Source organism: Rana temporaria, chromosome 11 (genome assembly GCF_905171775.1).
Source record: "Rana temporaria chromosome 11, aRanTem1.1, whole genome shotgun sequence".
Classification (NCBI taxonomy): Eukaryota; Metazoa; Chordata; class Amphibia; order Anura; family Ranidae; genus Rana; species Rana temporaria.
The window spans coordinates 144,146,955-144,172,449 of NC_053499.1; the positions used below are offsets into that span (position 1 = coordinate 144,146,955).

Genomic DNA, 25,495 nt, shown 5'->3' on the forward strand with positions numbered 1-25,495 from the left:
CCCTCATAATGGGCACAGCAGGTGTACAGACCCGGGAACTCAGCACAGGGATGGCGGGAACCCCTCATAATGGGCACAGCAGGTGTACAGACCCGGGAACTCAGCACAGGGATGGCGGGAACCCCTCATAATGGGCACAGCAGGTGTGTAGAGCTGTGCAGGGATGCCCGGGAAACTGAGATCCCAAAAAATGAAGTCACATGATTTTGTTCTCTGCAACCTACAAGTTCCTCCTGATGTTAGAGGACACTCAGCCACAGTGACAGAGCATGGTGTGTATTTGCAGCACAGCTCTGTGCCTGATGTTGATACTCTTCATTCCATATTTGGTTCTTGCATGTACAGTATTGTATTTTCACACCTTCAGTGTACCAGGGATAGGTTACACCCACACCCTGTGCAGAATTATATGTGAGAAAGGAATGTCAGTGTTCAGCAGGTCAGCAGTGAGATCTCACAGATAGTGACCGGTCCTCCTCCAGGCTGAGCAATGACAAAACTTTTCATTATCTCCTCATATAGACAGAGAATCCTTCAATAAAAGCCTCTGCAACCAATCAGCAGCCAGGAACAGCCCAGCCCAGCCCCTTCCCCCATGTAACTCTCTGCAGCGAATCTGTCATTTACTCCAGAGAGGAGATGAGGGGTGAAGGAGTTGTGCTGTGCTGCCTGCTGCTGGCCGGCCTGTGTGCAGGTGAGGGCACTATATACAGAGGGGCAATACATACAGAGGGGCACTACATACAGAGGGGCAATACATAGGGGGGCACTACATACAGAGGGGCAATACATAGGGGGGCACTACATACAGTGGGGCACACTGACTGCTACTACATACAGAGGGGCACACTGACTGCTACTACATAGAGAGGGGCACACTGACAGTCACTCCGTACAGAGGGGCACGCTGACAGTCACTACATTATTATTATTATTATTATTATTATACAGGATTTATATAGCGCCAACAGTTTGCGCAGCACTTTTCATCAGGGAAAACAGTACAGTCACAATACAAATCAATACAGGAGGGATCAGAGGGCCCTGCTTGTTAGAGCTTACAATCTAGAAATACAGAGGGGCACGCTGACTGCCACTCCGTTTAGAGGGGCATGCTGACTGCCACTCCGTTTAGAGGGGCACGCTGACTGCCGCCCTGTACAGAGGGGCACGCTGACTGCCACTCCATACAGAGGGGCACGCTGACTGCCACTCCGTACAGAGGGGCACGCTGACTGCCGCTCCATTCAGAGGGGCACGCTGACAGTCACTCCGTACAGAGGGGCATGCTGACTGCCACTCCATACAGAGGGGCATGCTGACAGTCACTCCGTACAGAGGGGCACGCTGACAGTCACTCCATACAGAGGGGCACGCTGACAGTCACTGCCGCTCCGTACAGAGGGGCACGCTGACTGCCACTCCGTACAGAGGGGCACGCTGACTGCCTCTACGTACAGAGGGGCACACTGACTGCCGCTACGTACAGAGGGGCACGCTAACTGCCACTCTGTACAGAGGGGCACGCTGACTGCCGCTCTGTACAGAGGGGCACGCTGACTGCCGCTCTGTACAGAGGAGCACACTGACTTCTAGAGACTGGCACTATATACAGATGGGTACCCTGAGTGGTTCTATATACAGAGTGGACTGGCACTATACAATGACTTCTTATGAATTATATAGTGTTAGTTCTTTGTATTGCAATGTATTTGCTATAACTATATGGCAGCAATAAAAGAATACAGGAGGGGTTCTTACTAGCGAGCAACTAAACTAACTTATCTGGTTCAGCTACTTAGGATAAAAGAGAGGTTTTCAATGTCATACAATTTGTATGACATTGAAAACCTATCTGTTACCCTAAGTAGCTGAACCAGATTAGTTAGTTTTGTTGCTCGCTAGTAAGAACCCCTCATGTATTCTTTTATTGCTGCCATATAGTTATTATTATAAAGTTGTCCTATTCTCCTGCAGAGCTGATGTGCTGCAAACTGGTGATTGTTCTGCACAGTGAGGGGTGACGGTCCCTGTGGGGTATGCAATATTTCATTGTTTTCCAGGGATTAACAGCGACCTCATTGTCTTGCACAATGCTCGCTGGTCATGTGACTTGGGGGTGTTGGGTCAGAGATATCTGATCGTTTGTGACTCAGCATCATTTGCAAGTGTGTGCAAGCTTCACATGCATGCCAAAGCTCAGCAGAGCCAAGGGTTGTCCTGGTAGCCGGCTTCTAATCTTTTTTTTGTCCCCTGTATGGCACCGCAGACCTTTGACACATTTGCAGAGCTCTATCCACATGTACATGTAGCCAGGCAGCGGGCCAAAGGTGAGGCCGGGATGGGCCATATAGCGCAAACACTGAGATCTCATGCACACCATGTGAGCACCGCGTGTGTACACAAATCACTGCAGGAATGCCACTGAGTACTTTGTGCATACAAAAAAATCTATTTAAAACCTTCAAATCCTCAAACTGCCAGCAGCTACGTGTGCTAAGAAAGTTTCATTTTTTCTTATCGTTAGTCGGGACAAATTGAAAATTTGTTTTCAACCGCATTGGTAGGAAAATTGGAAGGATCAGGATGGAAATGTTTTCTTGAACAAACAAAAATTTCTAACAGTATCAAGATTTTTATAAGAATTTTCATTTGACATTCCTATAAATTCTGTATGTAGGTGTGAGGAAGGGGGAGCCGAGTGCATACAGGTGTGAGGAAAGGGGTCCGAGTGCGTACAGGTGTGAGGAAGGGGGGTCCGAGTGCGTACAGGTGTGAGGAAGGGGGTCCGAGTGCGTACAGGTGTGAGGAACGGGGGGCCGAGTTTGTACAGTTGTGAGGAATGGGGGGTCGAGTGCGTACAGGTGTGAGGAAGGGGGGCCCGAGTTTGTACAGGTGTGAGGAAGGGGGCCGAGTGCGTACAGGTGTAAGGAAGGGGGGCCGAGTGCGTACAGGTGTGAGGAAGGGGGGCCAAATGCGTACAGGTGTGAGGAAGGGGGGCCCAAGTTTGTACAGGTGTGAGGAAGGGGGCCGAGTGCATACAGGTGTAAGGAAGGGGTGCCGAGTGCGTACAGGTGTGAGGAAGGGGGGCCTGAGTGCATACAGGTGTGAGGAAGGGGGGCCGAGTGCATACAGGTGTGAGGAAGGGGTGCCGAGTGCATACAGGTGTAAGGAAGGGGTGCCGAGTGCATACAGGTGTGAGGAAGGGGGGCCGAGTGCGTACAGGTGTGAGGAAGGGGGGCCGAGTGCGTACAAGTGTGAGGAAGGGGGGCCGAGTGCGTACAGGTGTGAGGAAGGGGGTCCGAGTGCGTACAGGTGTGAGGAAGGGGGGCCAAGTGCGTACAGGTGTGAGGAAGGGGGGCCGAATGCGTACAGGTGTGAGGAAGGGGGGCCTGAGTGCGTACAGGTGTGAGGAAGGGGGGCCTGAGTGCATACAGGTGTGATGAAGGGGGGGCCCGAGTGCGTACAGGTGTGAGGAAGGGGGGGCCCGAGTGCGTACAGGTGTGAGGAAGGAGGGGACCGAGTGCATACAGGTAAAAACTGTACCTGCTGACCTTTAAAAGCAAAAGCAGCCACCCGCCTGTCCCACGATCCAGCGCAGTCCTCACCCTAGCCAGTTTCACCTGCTGTTTTCTTTCCTCAGCTCCGGCATCTTAAAGAGGAGCTCCACCCAAAAGGGGAAGTTCTGCTTTAAGGACTCTTTCCCCTACTCCTCTCGCAGAACTGGCACTTTTTTGAGGAGCGGGGGTGGATGGGGGACCGGGTACCCGATTTTGACAGGTGCCCACTCCCACTCCAACCACCTAGGCGATAGGAAGCACAAGTCCTCCCCCCGCAGTCTTCTGGGATACTTGACATACACAATGTGCAGCGCTGCTCCTACATCCACAGTGGGGACCTGGCTGTGAAGCTGCAAACTGTCACAGCCGGGTGCCCACAATTAAGATGCCAGCGCCCAGGAAAGAAGACCGCAAGTGAAACCAGCTGGGGTGAGTACACCGCTGGATTGTGGGACGCATTTAGGGTCGCATTTATTTTGGATACTTTCCTGATTGGGCACAAGACTGCCAGGCCGCCTTGTATCCCCTCTCAATAGACACGGTCAGTACTACGTCACGTCGTTGGTACTGTGAGTGTATCCAACTGGGAAGTGGCCCCACCATGTTGGTTGTGAATTGTTGCTGCACTTCAATACAATTTTTCTTTTGTTGCACTTGACTATGTGAATTATTGTCTCCGCCCTCGCTGCACCCCACCTGCACACCAATTTCCTTCTCCCTTCCTTGCACAGTGATCTCACTCAGTGAATTGTGTCTTTTCTTTCATAGCAGGAGGCGTGGATGAAAGACCTCTGGTGGGTACGCGGTACGGCAAACTGCATGGCAAAACGGTGACAGTCAAGGAAACGGACAGACAGGTTCATGCCTTCTATGGGGTCCCTTTCGCTAAGCCTCCAGTGGGACCGCTACGTTTTGCAGCATCAGGACCCCCAGAAAGATGGAATGGGGTGAGAGAGGCCACCGAACAGCCACCCATGTAAGTACACCGGGGGAAGAGGAGACAGGAGCTGATTGGCCAGATCAGGCACACCAACTGTGTTAACCACTTGCCACCTGGGCCAATTCTGACACTTTGTTTCGACATGTAAAAATCTACTTTTTTTTCCTAGAAGATTACTTAGAACCCATAAACCTTATATATTTTTAGCAGAGGCTCTATAGAATAAAATGGTGGATGTTGCATTTTTTTATGTCATGTGGTGTTTGCGCAGTGGTTTTTCAAATGCAATTGGTTTGTGGGGGGGGGACACTTTCATGAAGAAAAAAAAAAGGTGAAGCTAGCCAAATATATAATCTCTCTTGGGTAGATTCAGGTAGGGGCGCGCAAAACTAGGTCGGCGTAGCCTAGCGTGTTTACACTACGCCGCCTTAAGTAAGAGAGGCAAGTACATGATTCACAAAGTACTTGCCACCTTACTTAGGGCGGCGTAGTGTAAATGCGGCGGGCGTAAGGGCGCCTAATTCAAATGGGTTCGGGGGGGGGGCGTGTTTAATTGCAATGAGGCTTGACCTCACGTTTTTGACGTTTTTTTGTCACTGCGCATGCGCCGGGCGACTACATTTCCCAGTGTGCATTGCGGTTACGTACGCCGCACGGGCCTATTGATTTAGACGTGGACGTAAACGACGTAAATCCCTATTCGCGGACGACTTACGCAAACAACGTTAAAATTTTTAATCTCGCGGCGGGAACGGCGGCCATACTTTAACATTGTTATTCCACCTAATAGGTGGAATAACTTTAGGCCTCCTAAGGCCTTACGGAAACGGCGTAAATGAACTGTGGCGGCCGGGCGTACGTTCGTGAATCAGCGTACAAACTCATTTACATAATCTACGCCGACCGCAATGGAAGCGCCACCTAGTGGCCATCCGAAAAATTGCAATCTGAGATAGGACGACGCAAGCCGTCGTATCTTAGATATGTTTAAGCGTATCTCTGTTTGAGCATACGCTTAAACATACGCTGGCGTAGATTCTGAGTTAGGCCGGCTTATCTACTGATAAGTCGGCCTAACTCTTACTGAATCTACCTATCTATCTATATATAAAAAAAACATATATAATATATATATATTTTTTGAACCGAACGTTTAATTCGTGTTCAGAATTCATTTTGTATATTCAAATTACATTCTTTCTATTTCATTCTATTCTATTGTTTTATATACTATACTAATATATTATTTTCTATTCGATTTCAAATGTATTCTATTAGAATTTCAGAAGATGGTTATATTGTTAGATTCTTCTCTATTCTTTTTTTTTTCTATTCTTTTAAATTCTACTATTTTATTTTCTATTTTATTCAAATTTATTCTATTTGAATTTCAAAAGATGGTTATAATTTGTCTATTTTATTCTATGCTATTTTCTTTTCGAATCTTGGGAAACGGTTATATTCATTCATTCTTTCTATGCTCCTCCTTTTTTTTTTCTAGATTTTTCTATACGGATCCAAATGTATTATATTAGAAATTGGAATTTTGGAAGAAGATTATATTCTTTCTATTCTCCTCCTCCCCCTTTTTTTTTTTAATTCTATCCCAATCTTAAGTTTCAGAAGATGGTTATATTCTTTCTAATTCTATTTTTTTTTTTATTCTATTCGCTTATTTTCTATTTTATTAAAAAAAAATTCTGTTTTAATCAATTTTTTATATTCTTTTTTTATTCCTTTATTTTCTATTCTGTTCTATTTTTTTCTTTAAATGTGATTTGAATTAGAATTTCATCTGAAATTTTGTTTCATTGTTTTGGATTTATTTAAATTCATTCCTATTGTCATTCGGTAATTGGGATACATCCGGATTTCTGAATAATGACGAATTTGTCCGAATTTTGATTCGAAACGAACCGCACATGTCTAGAGAAGGGAGAGGGAGCTCACCGCGAACATTAGAGCAAGAGCGATAATTCTAATTCCATCATCCGTAAATGGAAGAGGTTTGGAACCAAACGGGGGACTCTTCCTAGAGCGGGCCGCCCGGCCAAACTGAGCAATCGGAGGAGAAGGGCCTTAGTCGGGAAGAACCCGATGGTCACTCTGACAGAGCTCCAGTGTTTTCTCTGCGGAGAGAGGAGAACCTTCCAGAAGAACAACCATCTCTGCAGCACTCCACCAATCAGGTCTTCATGGTAGAGTGACCAGACGGAAGCCTCTCCTCAGTATCAGGCACATGACAGCCCCCTGGAGTTTGCCAAAAGGCCCCTGAAGGACTCTCAGACCATGAGAAACAAAATTCTCTGTTCTGATGAAACAAAGATTGAACTCTTTGGCTGGAATGGCATGCGTCAAATCCCTAAAGCGTATCTAAATCCAAGAAAAACATTTTTTTATCGTATTGCAGTTTAGGTGTCTGCCTATCGTGCCCGGGTCCTGGCGTGGTGGCACCTCTAGGGTGGTACATAAGTAAACAAAAGCATGTGTGGGGTCCCCTCTCCCTGAGATCCTCAATTTGCTCTGATCGGATCTCCATATTTTGTCACTTTCAGGTGTCTGCAGAGCGTGGAAATTATGGAAAAACTTAAAGATATGGTCAAAGCTAAACTCCAGATCCCACCCACATCTGAGGACTGCCTGTACCTCAACGTCTTCGCTCCGGCTGACCGCGGACAAAAGGCCAAACTACCGGTAAGTCCCAGAGGTGCTGCAGATTATGGGAGATATTGCTGGATAGTCAGTAGTCAGAAAACATTTTATTAAGCCATTGTGATGGCTCATGTACAATATTTTCTTTGTTCATAACTCTTTGTGTGGTCACATGTCCACCTCCCTACCTGAAACGTGAAACTGTCAAAGCTGCAGTTTACAGACAGCCCCTAGAGATTACCTTTCCTTCTGATATTTCAGGAACCGGCATAGGCGCAGTTTTTGCTGTCAGGCTGATATGAAAGTTTAGCTGTTGTGAAAAAGAGTAGTGGCAGTTTAAAGGGAACCTGTCATAAAAGAGATGGGGAGGTTGCTATTGAGCAGTGTTAATTTTGGCAGCAAATTTCGATTCAGTTTTAGTCTTATGCCCCGTACACATGAGTAGAATTCCTGTCGGGAAAAACTTTTCAGACGGAATTCTGCTCAAGCCTGCCTTGCATACACACGGTCACACAAAAGTTAGGTGAATGCCAAGAACGCGGTGACGTAAAAGACTACGACAAGCCGAGAAAATTAAGTTCTATGCTTCCGAGCATGCGTTGATTTGTTTCCAAGCATGCGTCGGAATTTAGCATTTGTACACACAATCAGAAATTCCGATCGGATTTTTTCCAGACGGGAAAATAGAGATCCTGCTCTCTATCTTTTTCCGGAAGTTTTTCCGTTGGAATAAGTCCGATGGAGCATGTCGGGTTGGGATTCCGGACCAAAAGCTCTCATCGATCTTTTTCCGACAGGAAAACCGGTCGATCGTGTGTACGAGGCATTAGTCTTTTGACTAAAATGTCAATTATCTCAATTGTTTTTTAGTTTTAGTCTACTAAAATAGTATTCATTTAGTCGACTAAAATGTTTTAGTCTACAAAATTAACACTGAGTAGTTCTCCCTCTGAAAATGTAAGTTTACAGGAAGTTAACCCTAATGCCATGATTGTAGTGATCTCAAGGTGTATAGTGGAGTCCGATTAGATAATTGATATTTAGATGTATGATGACTATAAATTTGTTTTCCCGCAGCAACACACTAGGCTCTCTAGAGAATGCATTTTATCTAACTTCCAACAACGAACAAAGTCCAATGTCCACAGACTATAAAAAATCCAATAGAGCATATAATTCAAAGTCTCATCTTTTCCTAGACCTGTGCCATACCCAGAGAATACACAGAGGATAAACTCTCATCACTTCTAGACCTGTGCCATATTCATACAGAGAATACATAGGGAATATATTCTCAGAGACAAGACTGAACTCCAGGATTATATTCCCTATTCACTGAATAGCTGAGCAATTTGATTGGCCGTCTTTGATCTACATCCTGTCTTTCAGAGTGACGGGTAATGACCCCAGCCAGAGTCACTAATTAGTATACATCCTTGCATACTAATAAGCTCCCTCTAATAAGTAATTCGATTACATGTGGCCTGAGTAATGGTTTGATTGGTTTGATGTGTAAAATAGACCCATCCTGTCTCTTTGCCTATTGACAAAAGACAAGCGTCTTTTGATGTGTAACATGTAATTACAGGTTTCATGTGTAAAATAGACTTATCCTGGACTGAAATCTGGCCTGGTCAATTTTGGACTTACAACATATATATATATATATTATATAACATCCCACATAAATCGGCCAACATATTACAACATATATTACAACAATGATTAAGTATTTTGTATGTCAGTGTTTTTTTGTATCATTTTTGGATAGCGTAATGCCGTGTACACACGGTCGGAATTTCCGGTAAAAAAAGTCAGATGGAATTTTTTCATCAGATATTCCGACCGTGTGTATGCCCCATCAGACTTTTTCCATCGGAAATCCTGTTGGACTTGGAAATAGAACATGTTCTCTTTTTTTTTCCGATGGAAAAAAATTCTATCGGGAATTCCGTTCGTCTGTATGGAAAAACATATATATATATATATATATATATATATATATATATATATATATAATATACATAATGTACATTTCTAAAAATGGCTTCCATTACCAGCTGAGTAGATCGTACTATGATGGCGCAGACTGGTCACTGCTTCACTGCACTTGATTTTCAGGCCCATCTCACTGTTGGTTTCCGCTAATGTCACCATATTTGAAGATCACGGCTATGGCACTCAGTACGGGGGTGTGGAAATCCGTCCTTTACTGGTAGAAAGGAAGGTGACCTGCATGAAGGAATGAAGGTTATTGATCCTTTATTGATTCTCTCCAGGTGATGGTGTTTATTCATGGAGGCGGATTAATTATGGGAGGAGCCATAATGTTTGAAGGTTCTGCGCTGAGTGCCTATGAAAATGTCATCATCGTATCCATCCAGTACCGCCTGGGGATTCTAGGATTCTTGAGGTAACGCACCATACACCTCTTTCTAAACAATTGTTGGGTCCAGAGACTTAAGCCTCATACACGCGTTTGGATTATCCGACGGGAATTGTGTGATGACAGGCTGTTGTCGGAAAATCCGATCGTTTGTATGCTCCATCAGACAATTGTTGTTGGATTTTCCGCCGACAAATGTGGGCTAGCATGCTTTAAAATTGTGTGTTGTCGGATTATTCGATCGTTTGTACACAAGTCCTAACACGCATGCTCAGAATCAATGCTCAACATTGGCAGAAGTTTCCCAAAGGGTGGCGCTAAAGAGCTGAAAAATACCGTAGTTTCGTGTTTGGCCGACAGTTCTTTGCCATTTGAATGCAAGACAAGTTCATGGCCAACGTCCTTCACACAAAAGTCCTACGCTTTGTCCGATTAAAATCCGATCGTGTGTATAAGGCTTAAGGCAGCAAAAGTTCTAGGCAGATCTCAACTTTCCTTTAAGTCAAGTTTGGCTCTGCTGTCTCCTGCCCTCCAAGCCTGTTGGCCTGTAGGTACCGCATCACCTTAACTTCTTGGTGGTCGGATCTCACTGAAGCCTCAGTGCCCAGACCAAAGCGTTAGTATTATAGATCGATTAACTTCACAACTTTAGTGCAAACTCTTGAATAATTTGACTAACTAATCTTCTAACTTTGTTAAGATTTTAAAAGAGCAGTATGGGGTTTTTCTTTTTGGGGATATTCATACATGCCTAGGTGGATGCAGCATTAAAACCGACGCTGCAGCTGTCCCCCGGCGTCTCTGCACCAAGAACTGAGCCACCGAACATTGCCGATGGCTCGGTTCTCTCACCTCTCAGAGCGGGGAGCTGCTGCCTGTCAGTCAGCATCTCTCCTCTCTGCTCCTCCATGCTCATTGGAGCACTTAGCTGTTGAGGGGCGGAGAGCATCCGTCTCAGTGGCTCGCTGAGTGGCTGAGACCGCCATTAGTCAAGGCAGCCGGCGGATCCAGACTTCCTAAGTCGGGATGACACGCTGCCTCGCCTGCAGTGACAACAGCGGAGAGCGGACTTCAAACCACTCTCCGCTAAAAACTAGTCACAGGAGTGCAAAACTAATTGCACTCCTGTGACCCTTAGGAGAAGCCTAGCCTAAAAAGCTCAGGCTGGACTTCTCCTTTAATGTTTGTATACTTGTTTTAATTAATTTTCACGGGAAAACCAATCGTGTGTAGGGAGCACAACTCCTCATTTGAGTACAACCTGGAAGCAAAGGAAGAGACTGGCACCATTAGGGGGCGTGGCTTTCCTCTTGGAGATCATTTTCTATAGACTTGTCACATGACCTCTGTTTGTCATCTCTTAGCTCCGGGGACAGCCAAGCTCCAGGAAATTATGGATTCCTAGATCAGGTGGAGGCGCTGCGCTGGGTACAAGAGAACATCGCAGATTTCGGGGGTGACCCAGACTCTGTCACCATATTTGGAGAGTCTGCTGGTGGGATCAGTGTCTCTGCATTGGTAAGTATAGAAGGAATACAATTTGTAGGCACCTCCATTTCTGACTTGCTTTAAAAAGTATGTGCTCCAAAACCATGATCCTCATCCTCCCTTCACTACCTAGTGAGTCACCAAGCTGGAACAAGCCAGTAACCTTTTCTGAAAATATAATCCTTAGCTGCAGTCATGCTCATCCAATGGCTTTAGTACTTTCTAAGTCTTTGACCTGGAACAAGCAGATGAGTTCTGATGTCAATGTTGTGATCTTCATACTGGCCCAAGGCAACTTCTCTAAGTATTGGGAGAACAAACAACTAGGAAACTAGCATTTTTATTAAGGAGGTCAGCAACAGCCTCCATATTTCTCCACATAATGGAGCATGGATGAGATGACAGCCCTGGAGCCTATGCTAGGGATAGGTCACCAATGTTGGGTTTTCCATATTTCTATTCTAACAGGCGCTCTTGCATGTACTGTTTCCTGAGTGTGATACATTGTAACTATTATTTTCTTGCCTTTCCCTGACAGGTCTTGTCCCCACTAGCCAAGGGCTTGTTCCACCGAGCCATCGCTGAGAGCGGTACGGCCCTTCTTCCAGGGCTGATCACCAAGTCTGCTGATGAGACCATCTTTGTGCGGAATGTAAGTCCCAATGTTGATGGTGAATACACAATCTCTGTAAAGAACATTTCTTGGCTGTGAAATCCCCTTGGTTGGTTGTTATTGAAAGACAACTATGGGAAGTCCTAGAGAGCATCATAGATACTCTGCAGATGTCTGTCTCTCGGCAGTGTGACAAATGTCCGAGTATACATTAGTTTAGTGTACACCTCAGAATGCTGGATTGGAACTCTTTTGCCTTGTACACACGACCGGTTTTCACGACGAAAAAACTGCCATTTTTTATATTGGTCGCGAAAACCGGTCGTGCTCCCTAGCGTTTTTCTCGTCGAAAAAACTGCCCGCAAAAAATTTGAAGCCAGCTCTCTTTTTTTCTCGTCAAGTTTCCCGTCAGTTTTTCTTCTCGTCGCGAAAAAACGGTCGTGTGTATGCTTCTGTGAGGGGAAAAAAAACGTGCATGCTCAGAATCAAGTATGCAGCACAAAGGGTGGCGCTATTTGAAAGGAACTTCCGCTTTTATAGTCCCGTCGTACATGTTATACACGCCGTGCTTTGGTCGGAAGTTTTTTTGCATGAACGTGTGTATGCAAGTCAGGCTGAAGAGGAATCACTTCGGGAAAAACTTTGGTTTTTTTTCCTGCCGAGAAAAATTATCGTGTGTACGAGGCATTACAGAACTGTCACACACAGCGCCACCTACAAATAGTCAGATTTTTACAAGTGGAGGAGTACGTGCCTGGATAATCTCAGGAAGGCATGCAATGTTACCAGACGTGTGTGTGTGTAAGGAAGAAGGGAACAGGATAGCGATGAGGGTATGGAAAGAGAGGATATAGATGAGAGGATAGAGACAGGGCTGTCTTAATGCATGGGCACCCCTGTGCATTGCCCAGGCACTGCAGGTGCATGGGTGCCTCATGATAAACTTTCATTACATCATACTTGTAAACTGTCCCATATTTTCTGGGACAGTCACTCTTTTTTTACTAAGCTGTCCCAGGATGTCTGTGTCCCAGGACCCTCCTGGTCAGAGTATTGTGCTCTCCTGACTCCCCCTGTACTGCACGAGTCAATGTGTAAATTGGGCCAGGCTGGTAGGGGCTCTAGAGTATTACTTTGCCCTGAGATCCATGATAAGAGAGAGAGACTCGCTGCAGGAAAGCAGTCGGTAAGATGGTGAATATTATGCTTTCCGTGTCCCAAAACTGTTCTACATTTTAGATAAGAATTTTAATCTATTCAGAAATGACATCACACCTGACTGATTTTCCGCTGTCCTGTAATCGGATGCCATCTTGTTGTTGCAGATAATCGCAAACATTTCTGGCTGTGATCTGGCGTCATTGGTGGATTGTATGAAGGCGAAATCTGAAGAGGAAATCCTTTCCATAAGTGCTACTTTGGTATTGTATATTCACCTATATAATGTCCCTTCATAGATAGATACTAGGGGCGTAGGTAAGGTGGGGGGTCAGGGGGGTCTGAACTGACCCCCCTGATCACCTCTCAACCCAGCCCCTTATGCAGTATGCAAGGTACAGTTCAGCTATCAGCTAGATTGGAAGCATGGGCAATCTGTGTCTTGCTGCGGTCCCCCCCCCCCCCCCCCACTTCTCCCTCCTTCTTTCAGACTGCTTCAGATTACATTTCTCCACCTCGCTCAGTGATTCTTGCCTGCTACTGGCGCTCTGCCTTTGTCACAAGCAGAACACAGATGAACCTTACAGCAACAGGCTGTGTTTGAAATTTGCGAAAGTAGGGCAGAAGTCACCAAACCTAAATTCATGGCATGCTCAATGCGAGGAGGGAAGGGGAACAACATACCAACTAACTACATCACATAACAGTTTTACTGACTGCAAATAATCAATGTTCGTGCGGCTGGCTCTGATCAGTCTACAATCTTCTACAGCTCACACTATATTCACAGGGGCACGCATGGGTGGACACTTTGTTGCTTTCAGAGATGGTTAAGAGCCGGTGACTTGTCCTCAATGTTCCCATAACGGGGAAGTTCCTTCACTGACTGCGCAGGCGCAAACTTCCCGACGGAAATCTCCGAACCTCGCCCGGCATCCAGGCTCATTCTTTAACATCCCCGTGGATTGGAGGATGTTAAAAAAAGAGCCACGAGGCCGAGCGAGCGAAGCGAGCCGTCCGAGCGCAGCGAGGACGTGAGGCCGACTGGCCACTTACCTCGAAATCCACGTCGCCCTGGATGTCGGCCGCCGTTCGGGGATTTCCGTCAGCAAGTTTGCACCTGCGCAGTCCTTGAAGGAACTTTCCCGATAGCTGGAACCATCTCAGCGCATCAGTTTGCACATGCGCTGGAACTTCCACGATACCTGGAACCAGCACGGCAGATCATCGGTTCACACCAGGAATCTCACAGGAATGCGTTGTTCACATGCAGTTCTGTGCAGTCCAATTTCAGCCTATTCATTTTGAATGGGCTGAAATCGTAGCACGCCGCAGCAAAAGTGGTCCATCTACTACTTTTGGAAACTCACTGCAACCCCATTGCATGTGGGCAAACGCACTGCTTGTAAAAATGCAGCTCATCTGCGGGCTGAAACCCCCCTACTAAACCTGATGGATACAGGGGCGTATCTACCGTAAGGCAAACAAGGCACTTGCCTTAAACAGCAATTTTCAGGGCCCCCCAGGCTCCCTCTCCCTGCCACTGATCCCCCCCCCCCCCCCCCAATCCGCAAACCTGATGCAAGACCTGATGGCCTGCAGCTGTCGGCTTCCCTCCTCTGCCCTCCCGCCAACTTTGGGAGCTGCAGGGCATCCACAGAGGCATCTGTTTGTCCAAATAGACCCCCCCCGCTCCTCTGCACCCCCCTTCAGTGCCCCCCACCTCCCTGATTGCAAGGCGCCCCCTCCATGCAGCTGCTGGCCAGCTCTCCCACCTCCACCTCCTGCAGCCGCTGCTAGTGTGGTTTATGGTAAACAAAGGGTTGGGGGTTCCTCAATATCTGTGGTCATATCCCCAGATAATAAAGGGCCATTTTTATTTAGCACAAGTTTAGGTCCAGGAGAGGTGAGAGGAATTTCATAACCCGCAACAGACATTTCAAGCCCTTTACTCCATTAAAAACCACCAAAAAAAACAATAGTGAGTGACCTGTTTCAGCATGCTCTGGGATTGGGGTTACCCCATGAATATAACTTCCATTTTCCGTCTCTACAGAAATTTGTGTCTCCCCCAGCCACCGTGGATGGCGTCTTCTTCCCAAAATCCGCAGAGCAGATCTTGGCTGCAAAAGAAAGCAATCCGGTTCCGTTTATAACGGGCGTGGTGGAGCAGGAATTTGGCTGGATTCTCCCTTTGGTAAGAGGCGCGCTCCGTACGGCTTCACTGATATCATAGGTGGCTCCAGGAGTGTGTAAAGGGCAACTCTTCCATTTAATGCTTTTCAAATCCAGTGTCCTGGGTGCACCATATTAAATTATTAGTTTAGTTGTTAAATAATAATGCTATGTAACCCATGCTCCCATTAGGATCTGTGTTTAACAAACTGGAGTTGAATGGTCTTTAAAAGATTCAACAAAGTTTGCGGAAAGCTCTGCAAATGCTTTGTCAACGATTGCTATTCACACTGCAAGCAGAAGCCTGTGTGAAAAAGGCCTAACAGCTTATTTGCCTTTCCGTAACAGAGGCAAAATATCTCATGAGTTTGTTTGCAGTTTAAGGTGGTGAATTCACTTAAAATTAGACATATTGGAAATCAAGGCCCAGATTCTCAAAGGAGATACGCCGTCGTATCTCCAGATACGCCGTCGTATCTCTGAGTCTGAGCGGTCGTATCTATGCGGCTGATTGTTAGAATCAGTTACGCATAGATTTCTATTAGATCCGACCGGCGTAAGTCTGTTACGCCGTCGGATCTTAACTGCATATTTACGCTGGCCGCTAGGGGCATGTACGCTGATTTACGCCTAGAAATATGTAAATCAGCTAGATACGCGAATTCACAAACGTACGCCTGGCCGACGCAGTACAGATACACCGTTTACGTTAGGCTTTTCCCGGCGTAAAGTTACCTCTGCTATATGAGGCGTACATGCGGCGTACCAATGTATGGACGTCGTTCCCGCGTCAAATTTAAAAAAATGTTCATCGTTTGCGTAAGTCGTCCGTGAATGGGGCTGGACGTTATTTACGTTCACGTCGAAACCAATACGTCCTTGTGGCGTATTTGGAGCAATGCACACTGGTATATGTCCACGGACAGCGCATGCGCCGTTCGTTAAAAACGTCAATCACGTCGGGTCATGGTTAGTTTACATAACACATGCCCACCTCTTCACAATTTGAATTAGGCGGGCTTACGCCGGCCTATTTACGATACGCCGCCGCAACTTTCTTTTGAGAATACGGCACTTGCCTGTAAAAGTTGCGGAGGCGTAGCGTAAATAGGATACGTTACGCCTGCACAAAGTTACGCGCATCTACATGAATCCGGGCACAAATGTTCTAAAGAATACTGGTATATGAAAAGCGGATTAAAACAAGGACTCTCTGCTGGACTTTGGATGCATTTGAATTTCTTGGTACTATTGTAATTGTGTAATTACATATTATTATATACTGTGATATCACTTATGCCCCGTACACACCATCACTTTATGTGATGAAAAAAAACAAAATTTTCTGTGAAGTAAAAAATTACGTTTTTGAAACTTCAATTTTCAAAGACGAAGTTGCCTACACACCATCGTTTTTCTCACAATGTTCTAGCAAAGCGAGGTTACGTTCTCACCACTTTTTCCATTGAAGCTCGCTTCTGGGCATGCGCGGGTGTAAAAACGTCTTTTTAAACGACGTTTTTTGCTACACACGGTCAATTTCTGTGAAGTAAAAAACGACGTTTTGAAAAACGACACATAAAATTGAAGCATGCTTCAATTTTTTTTGGTCATTTTTTACAAGACATAAAACAACGTTTTCCCCCACACACGGTCAATTAAAGTGACGTTTTTAAAAAAACGTCGGTTTTTTTCATCACATAAAGTGATGGTGTGTACGCGGCATTTGAGGTGAATTTATAAAAAAGTTCATTCATTAAAACTGCTTGTAAATGAGTTCTGTGCAAATGGGGCAAGATCAAATGTTCTCATCTTCTATTCTCAGCAGATCGAATGTTCGTTAAAAAAAAAAAAAAAGTTTGATTGGGGGGAAAATACTGCATTGTGGCCACTAGATGGAGCTGAGCTGAGGATCGCACTCATTTTGTACAATAGAACCGTGCCACCTAGTGTCTCTAATACAGTATTTTTGCCATTCACATACTCTGGACCTGCAGAAAATGAAGTCTGGGAATATTAGTCAAAAGTTCTTCTTCAATCAAAGTTATTATTCATTATAATTATCTTCTTATTGATGTGTGGGTGATTTTTTTTTTTTTTCTTATCCTCTGCAGGGCATGGATATGAGTGGATTGGAGGAAGGAATGAATAGAGAAACGGTAACCATTGCGCTACAAAGCAACCCCATGCTGGTAAGATTGTCTCTGTGTGCGTCCACAATGCACATTGTGTAAATCATCGTTGCTTAGTTTGTTTTATTGTCTCATTCTAAATCTGTGCTGCAAAACTGTAATCCTCTGAAAAGAGAGCTTGATTACTGACAATGAAGCATGGGGCTGTCCTTTTTCTCATGTTACTTAAAGTGGAGTTCCACCTAAAAAAGGAACTTCCACTTTTTGGAATCCCCCCCCCCCCTCCTCCGGTGTCACATTTGGTACCTTTCAGGGGGAGGGGGGAGCAGATACCTGTCTAATACAGGTATTTGCTCCCACTTCCTGGCATAGATCACCTTGGTGATCTACGCCACTTCCGGTGCCTACTCTGTACCCTCGCTGTCTTCTGGGAGACACACAGCTCCCAGAACACAGCAGGGACCAGTGAAGACGCGCAGAGTGACTCGCGCATGCGCAGTAGGGAACCGGGCAGTGAAGCCGCAAAACACTTCACTTCCTGATTCCCTCACCTAGGATGGCGGCGGGGGGCAGCCGAGAGCCGAGCGATTGCTCGGCTTCGGATGCCGACATCGCGGGCACCCTGGACAGGTAAGTGTCCATTTATTAAAAGTCAGAAGCTGCAGTGTGTGTGTGTATATATATATACATATATATATATATATATATATACAATATAATATAATTTTTTTTGTGGGACCTCCGCTTTAAAGGGACATTCAGCAGAACCAGTGGCGGCTTTTCATTTTTTTTGAGGGGAAGGGGGGGCAGCAAAAATGCAATCACAGCAACCCCCCCCCCCCCCCATGGGTCAGTCCAATTGTGCTTCCTGATTGACCGGGAGGACAATTAGTGTGACAGTAGCAAATATTCATTATTGTCACGCAACTGGGTGGGCTTGGAGCCCACCCTTTTTTGAAGCCTTTTGAAGCCTCAGGCCTCGTACACACGACAGAGATTCTCGGCAGAATTCGCCGAGAAACTCGGTCAAAACCCGGATTCTGCCGAGAATCTCTGTCGTCTGTACAGTTTTGGCTCGATGGAGCCGCCGAGGAGCTCGACGAGAAAATAGAGAACATGTTCTCTATTTTCTCGTTGGCCGCGTTGTTCTATAGGAGAAGGCGGCCCGCCGAGCTCTTCGGCGGCTTCATCCCAAAACGAGACGAGGAACTCGACGTGCCAAGCACGTCGAGTTTCTCTGTCGTGTGTACGAGGCCTTAGACTACTCGCGTGCTTCAAAAAACAAACAAACATTGGAATCCATGCGTCCGGTGCCCTGTATGTAGCTTAGGGGGTTAGACGCATAGGGATAGGGGGTGGCACCCCAGCGCCCTGCATTACGGGCCACCACTAAGCAGAACGTGTGTGTGTGTGTATGTATGTGTGTGTGTGTGTATATATGTATGTATGTGTGTGTGCATACATATATTATACTGTTTAACCTGCCAGATAATGTGTAACATAATGCACTTAGTATTGTAACTCCCCACTTTGTCATTCGAAGTGCAAGATCTGATGAGTGTCATCACCCTTCCTATACTTTGTGCCACTGCCATGCCTCCTGGCTGATCTTTGACCGCTTATGACATCACACTCTTGTGATAGTTGATGACACTCATCAGATCCTGCACGCCTGCAGAATTTGTGCCACTGCCCCGCCTCCTGGCTGTTCCCGTACTACTCATGACATCACACACTGCGGATGGGTGACAATACTTATCAGATCCTGCACGTCTGCAGGCATTGTGCCACTGCTCTCGCCGCATATGACATCACACTCTTATGATGGGTGACGCGACTCATTAAATCCTGCACTTCTGCAGACATTGTGCCACTGCCCCGCCTCTAGGCTGCTCTCAGACTACTTGTGACGCCCACCTTGAGCTGTCACCAATCTGCAAGGCCACCTGAGTAGATTCCTTATTTAACAATCAACTTGGAGAGCAGCCACTCCCACTGTAAGCCTGATCTGACTTATAGCCGGTGTCTATTGATTCAATGTAAAGATTTATTTCAGGTAATTAAGGCAAATTTTAAAATGATTAATTATTGTAAAGATACAGAAGTAAGCTAAAAATTGGCTTCATGTTCACTGCAGACTGACCACAAAAATATAGTGGCCCGGATTCAGAAAGAGTTTACGTTGGCGTATCTATTGATACACCGCGTAAATTCTAGGATGCGCCGGCGTATCTTCTTTCTGTATTCAGAAAGCAAGATACGCCGAAATTTGGCTAAGATACGACTGACGTAAGTCTCTTACGCCGTCGTATCTTAGTTGCATATTTACTCTGGCCGCTAGGTGGCGCTTCCGGAGATTTACGCGTAGAATATGTAAATTAGGTAGATACGTCGATTCAGAAACGTACGTCCGCCTGGCGCATTTTTTTTACGTAGTTTACGTAAGGCTTTTTCCGCCGTAAAGTTACCCATGCTATATGAGGCGTAGCCAATGTTAAGTATGGACGTCGGACCAGCGTCGAAATTTTGCGTCGTTTGCGTAAGTCGTTCGCGAATAGGGCTTTGCGTAAGTTACGTTCACGTCGAAACCAATGAGGCTTTGCGGCGTAATTTGGAGCATGCGCACTGGGATACGTCCACGGACGGCGCATTCGCTGTAAGTAAAAAACTTAATTTACGTGCGGTCACCATTCATTAACATACAACATGCCCACTGCCTGGATAATTTGTATTATGCGGGCTTACGCCGGACCACATATGCTACGCCGCCGTAACTTAGGGCGCAGGTTCTTTCTGAATACAGAATCTGCCTCACTAAGTTACGGCGGCGTAGCGTATCTGAGATACGCTACGCCCGCACAAAGTTACGCCGGGCTTTCTGAATCCGGGCCAGTGACTCCGTGAGGTACTCATGCCACTTTGATGCTCCAGTTCTTGCAGGCTGTCAGCTGACAGTGAGGGAGGACCCGCAGGAGAGAGCGGGGACAAGGTGAACACTCAGTAAACCATAGCAGGCAATTGGAGATCCTCTTTTAGCCAATCAGATTGTCTTACTGGGTTCTGATTGATTTCTGCCAAATTTATGGCTACAAATAAACTGAAACTGCTAACAATAGACTGAAATTTGTTTTCTCTTAATTGTTTGTATGGATGCCAGTCTGTCTGTTGGCAATGAACGTTGTATCTCCATCATTGCAGGGATCATTAGGCGCTATCATCCCGCTGCTGATTGAGGAATATTTGGGAGATGAGACGGATCCCGCTGAGATCCGAAACCGCTTCCTGGACCTGTGTGGAGACTTCGTATTTGTAATGCCGGCCCTAAAAACTGCGAAATATCACAGAGGTGAGTCCAGGGCAGTCATAATTTTCTGGGGGTTTTTTTTTTTCAATATTTTTTTAATTAAAGGTTTTCACTAATAAAAGATAAAGAGAGTCCAGCATTGATTTTGAACAATATCCACAAAATTTAATATATATATATATATATATATATATATATATATATATATATATATATATATATATATATATATATATATATAGAATAAAGACAAATTTATGCATTGTAAATGCACAAAGAGTGAAAGACTAGACATGTGCACTGCCGAAAAATCCGTACTTTTTTTTATTTTTATTTTTTTTATTGTAAAAGAGAAAATTTGAATTTTTGTTCTTTTGAATTTCACAGAATAGTTAGTTATAATTAAATTATAGGTATTGGAATTTCCTGAAGAAACAAAACCTTGTTACATACACAACTGCTGCTTGAATTTGATGTTCGCACCCTAATTTCACATACGGTATCAGGACCATAAACCATATTCTTCTCACAGATTCTGGATATCCCGTCTACTTCTACGAGTTGCGCCGTCGTCCATTTATCTTTAAAGATATTAAGCCGGATTATGTGAAGGCCGACCATGGCGATGAGCTTTTCTTTGTGATTGGAGGACCCTTCCTCCCTGAAGATACACTCTTTGCAGGTAAATCGCACTTCCCAGGAAATGCCCCTTCCACCTTTCACCCCACAGAATTCTAGGCTGATTTGGTGATTGGTCATCTATGAATCATCAGATACCTGTTTATCACTTGTGTTGTATCTTGGCGCCTGTAGAAGCTTCCATTTTGTCACTTCTCTTCTCTCCACCAGGCCAGACAGAGGAAGATGAAAAGGTTCTCAGTAAGAACATCATGAAATATTGGGCCAACTTCGCTCGGACCGGGTAAGACTCCAATAATTGGGGCTGCAGTATTGGAGACACCAATGCTGGGCCTGACCTCATTGGACTAGAATTAAAGAGAACCAGTCATGGTTGGGCTTATACAAGAATGTGAATATCCAGTTATAAATGGTGAAGGCTTATTTATGACCATGTAAATAAATACACACTTCTGTTATTTAATAATGTTGTGCACACTCAGGAGCTGGGGGAGAGAGCCCTTCATAGTGCCTTGGTGGTTCACATTATTGGCTTGCAATTTTGGGGTCTTTGTTTCCTTTCCCAACATTATCCATATCTTATAGTGTATGTATGCCTTGTCTGTGATAATGTTTCCTCCCATAATCCACAAATGCCATTGGGACATCTCCCAGTCTGTACTACTAGAGCAGGGGTCTCCAAACTGCGGCCCGAGGGCCAGATGTGGCCCTTTGCTAGCCTTTATCCGGCCCTTGGGGCTTTATTCCTCCCACTGATATGAGGCACAATTTTTCCCACTGACACCAACAAGGGGGCACAATTTATTTCACTGATACCAATGATGGGATACAATTACTCCTACTAATAGGGGCACTACTCCTCCTACTGACTGCAAACTCTGAGGCCATATTTATTCTCACCAATGCTGGGCCCGGGACATTTTCTACCCCCGCTGGCCACAATCTGGCCCTCCTAAAGTCTGAAGGACAATAAACTGGCCCTTTGTTTGAAAAGTATGGAGACCCCTGTACTAGAGTGTAAGCTCTTCTGCTGTAGACACTGATGTGACTGGCTCAGTGTTTCCTGTACAGCACTACGATATACTGTGTATCGGAGCTATATAAATTTATACTAATGGTGTGTAAATTTTAGAGTGTAAGCTCCTCTGGTGCAGAGTTTTCCTCTTCCTTTATACTGATTATAGTTTCTGTTCGTCGTCATATTTTAGTGACCCCAATGGACCCGGCCTGGCTGAGTGGCCGCGGTATGACCAGGATGAAGATTATCTGCAGATTGATATTCACCCGAAACAGAAAGCCGCCCAGAGACTGAAAGACACAAAATATGAATTTTGGTACAAAATTCTCCCAGAGAAAATCCAGAAGATGGCACAGGAGGCAGCGGAGCATGGTGAGCTTTAGAACCCTTGGATCATGCAGTATATAAGCAAATCGCCTTTTTCAATATGAGTAAAGTCCAATGTGACTAAAGGCTGATACTTCAGTTGAGGGTGGAGAAAGGCTGGTTTGTATTTCTTATCTCTTTTGGAGATTTTGTAATAGTGTTCTCAGCTCCACCACCACCACAGCCTCATAATAGGCACAGCAGGTGTACAGACCCAGAAAGTCAGCACAGGGATGGTGGGAACCTCTCGTAATGGGCACAGTAGGTATACAGACCAGGTAAGTTAGCACAGGGATGGTGGGTACCCCTCATAATGGGCACAGCAGGTGTACAGACCTGGGAACTTAGCACAGGGATGGTGGGAACCCCTCATAATGGACACAGTAGGTATACAGACCACAGAACTTGGCTCAGGGATGGTGGGAACCCCTCGTGATGGGTACAGGAGGTGTACAGAGCTGTGTAGGGATGGCTGGGGAACTTGGGTCTTACAAATGAAGTCACACGATTTTGTATTCTGCAACCTACGAGCCCCTTCTGAAGTTAGTGGACACTTTCACGTGCTTCCTGCGCTACTCTGCATGCTTGCTAAATCTCGATCTACCCGTCGGCGATTGACGGGTAGATTACCGCGGAGCTCCGATGCAGATTAGGCTGCCGCTGTAACCGACCCACCGGGAAACTCCCGGTAGTCCCGATAGCCAGTCCATCCCTGCCCCCTGTTGCCACAACGCCAGCGCTGCCCCTGCAGCCATTGCCGCCCCAAGGCCTGGCCTCGGTGGCCTTGTCTGAAATCCGGCCCTGGCCATTTAACTGCTCCCTTCTTTGCACAGCGATATCACTCACTATATTCACTATACTCACTATATTCACTCACTATATTGTCTTTGCTTTGATGGCAGGAGGTGAGGATGGAAGGCCCCTGGTGGGTACACGGTACGGCAAACTGCTCGGCAAAACGGTGACGGTCAAAGAAACGGACAGATCGGTGCATGCCTTCTATGGGATCCCCTTCGCTGAGCCTCCGGTGGGACCGCTACGTTTTGCAGCGTCAGGACCCCCAAAAGCCTGGAATGGGGTGAGAGAGGCCACCGAACAGCCACCCATGTAAGTAGGCCGGGGGGAGAGAAGAGCTGATTGGCCAGGTGCTGCTCATGGTTACTGGTTCTCTACTTAAAGATGGTAAAAAAATACAGGTGCATCTCATAAAATTAGAATATCATCAAAAAGTTATATTCAGTAATTCTATTCAAATGGTGAAAGATATATTTTATATAGATGCGTTACACACAGAGTGATACATTTCAAGCATTTTTAATTTCTTTTAATTTGAATGATTATGGATTACAGCTAGTGACAACCCAAAATTCAATATTTCAGAAAATGTTATTATTACATAAGACCAATAAAAAAAAAATATATTTTTTTAACACAGAAATGTTGGCTTTACGGAAAAGTATGTCCATGTATAGTATAGTATAGTATGTATTCAATACATCAACCTGAGGTGTTATGGAAGCCCGGGTTGCTTTGATAGCAGCCTTCAGGTTGTCTGGTATCTCATCTTCCTCTTGACAATAACCCCCCAGATTCTCTATGGGGTTGGCCAGGCACCCGGAGGTAATAGATTGGTATGTCTCAACCCTCTAAATGCTACATCTTGCAGGACAGCTCATTCTGTTGAAAAAACAGACTTGCTGGCTGGATCACCAGGTGAAAATAAAAGATAGAAAGCCTAAAGAAAACAAATGAAGCCACTGTATCTTATTGTAAGCTGCAATATAATAAATGTTTACTATTAGGTTTAATAAAAAATGACGTTGCAGCCTAGGGGGGGGCCTCTCTTGCCTCGCTCTGATCTGATTTCCATGTTTTCTCTCTTTTCAGGTGTCTGCAGAGCACGGATATCGTAAAAAGTATGATAGAAATGTTCAAAGCCAAACTTACCCTCCCAGCCACATCCGAGGATTGCTTGTACCTCAATATCTTCACTCCGGCTGACCGCGGACAGGACGCCAATCTACCGGTGAGTCTGGCCGCAGATTATGGGAGATCATGCTGGATTGTAGTCGGGAAATGTTTTATCACATCGCTGTGATGACCCAAGTAGTCCTGTACGATATTTCCTTTGTTCATGGCACTAATACACTAATAGCAACCGGCTGGCGTCTCTCTATGTGGTCACATTTCCACCTCCTGAAACATGAAACTGTCAAAGCTGCAGTTTTATGAAGCACCCCTAGGCCCCGTTCACACGAGGGGATCTCCGCTGGAAACAGTCCGCCGGACCGTTTCCAGCGGAGATTCCTCCTCCGGATTTGGATCCGATGGCTTGTACTCACCATCGGATCAAAATCCGCGCGGAATTCATCTGCGGTGACGTGTCGCGCCGCGCGACGCTGGAATGTAAGTACTTCCACGCATGCGTCGAAACATTACGACGCATGCGAGGGAGGGGAGCGGACGGATTGATCCGGTGAGTCTGTACAGACCACCGGATCAATCCGCTGGACCCGATTGAAGCGGATAAATTTCTTAGCATGCTAAGAAATTTATATCCGCTTGAAATGGATCGGGCCGAGGAATCTCCGCGGATAAATATCCGCTAGGCCGTACAGACGACCGGATTTATCCGCTGGAACTGATCCGCGGATCAATTCCAGCGGATAGATCCGGTGGTGTGTACGAGGCCCTAGAGATTATAAACAAGGGCCTGTGCGTTTCCTTCAGATATTTAATATCAGCACGGTTTTTCAGTACCGGGACAAGGTCAGCCAGAGCCCAGGGCAAGCATGCCAAATTGTGCCCCCCCCCCCCCCCCAAGCTGTATGATTTATGTGGCAGCAAAAATCCCTCCTCCAAAAAAAATCAAGCACTAATCTTTTTTCTCTAAGCATAAATCCCCCCTTCCTCCCAGTAAATATATACATCCTGGAACAAATATTCCCCCCCCAAGCTCAAATTGACTATCCCTCAAGTTTCCCCTCTGATCACAAATACCCCCCCAGCTCAAATACCCCAATCATCCTTACTAACATAAACCCCCCTCCTCCAAAATGAATTC

General features: G+C 45.7%; 1 protein-coding gene across 1 annotated transcript in view; it reads left to right on the forward strand.

The window, feature by feature from the left end:
* The first annotated feature begins 587 nt into the window (after window positions 1-587).
* LOC120916837 overlaps window positions 588-25,495 on the forward strand; it is a 78,302-nt gene continuing 53,394 nt past the window's right edge. The window contains exons 1-15 of the mRNA XM_040327781.1: window positions 588-694; window positions 4,329-4,536; window positions 7,056-7,194; window positions 9,432-9,565; window positions 10,903-11,056; window positions 11,565-11,678; window positions 12,965-13,060; window positions 14,854-14,994; window positions 17,087-17,164; window positions 20,303-20,450; window positions 20,941-21,090; window positions 21,258-21,330; window positions 22,256-22,437; window positions 23,334-23,538; window positions 24,319-24,457. Of these exons, the coding sequence (XP_040183715.1) occupies window positions 640-694; window positions 4,329-4,536; window positions 7,056-7,194; window positions 9,432-9,565; window positions 10,903-11,056; window positions 11,565-11,678; window positions 12,965-13,060; window positions 14,854-14,994; window positions 17,087-17,164; window positions 20,303-20,450; window positions 20,941-21,090; window positions 21,258-21,330; window positions 22,256-22,437; window positions 23,334-23,538; window positions 24,319-24,457 (2,016 nt within the window). The 5' untranslated portion in view covers window positions 588-639. The remainder of the gene's footprint in view (window positions 695-4,328; window positions 4,537-7,055; window positions 7,195-9,431; window positions 9,566-10,902; window positions 11,057-11,564; window positions 11,679-12,964; window positions 13,061-14,853; window positions 14,995-17,086; window positions 17,165-20,302; window positions 20,451-20,940; window positions 21,091-21,257; window positions 21,331-22,255; window positions 22,438-23,333; window positions 23,539-24,318; window positions 24,458-25,495) is intronic.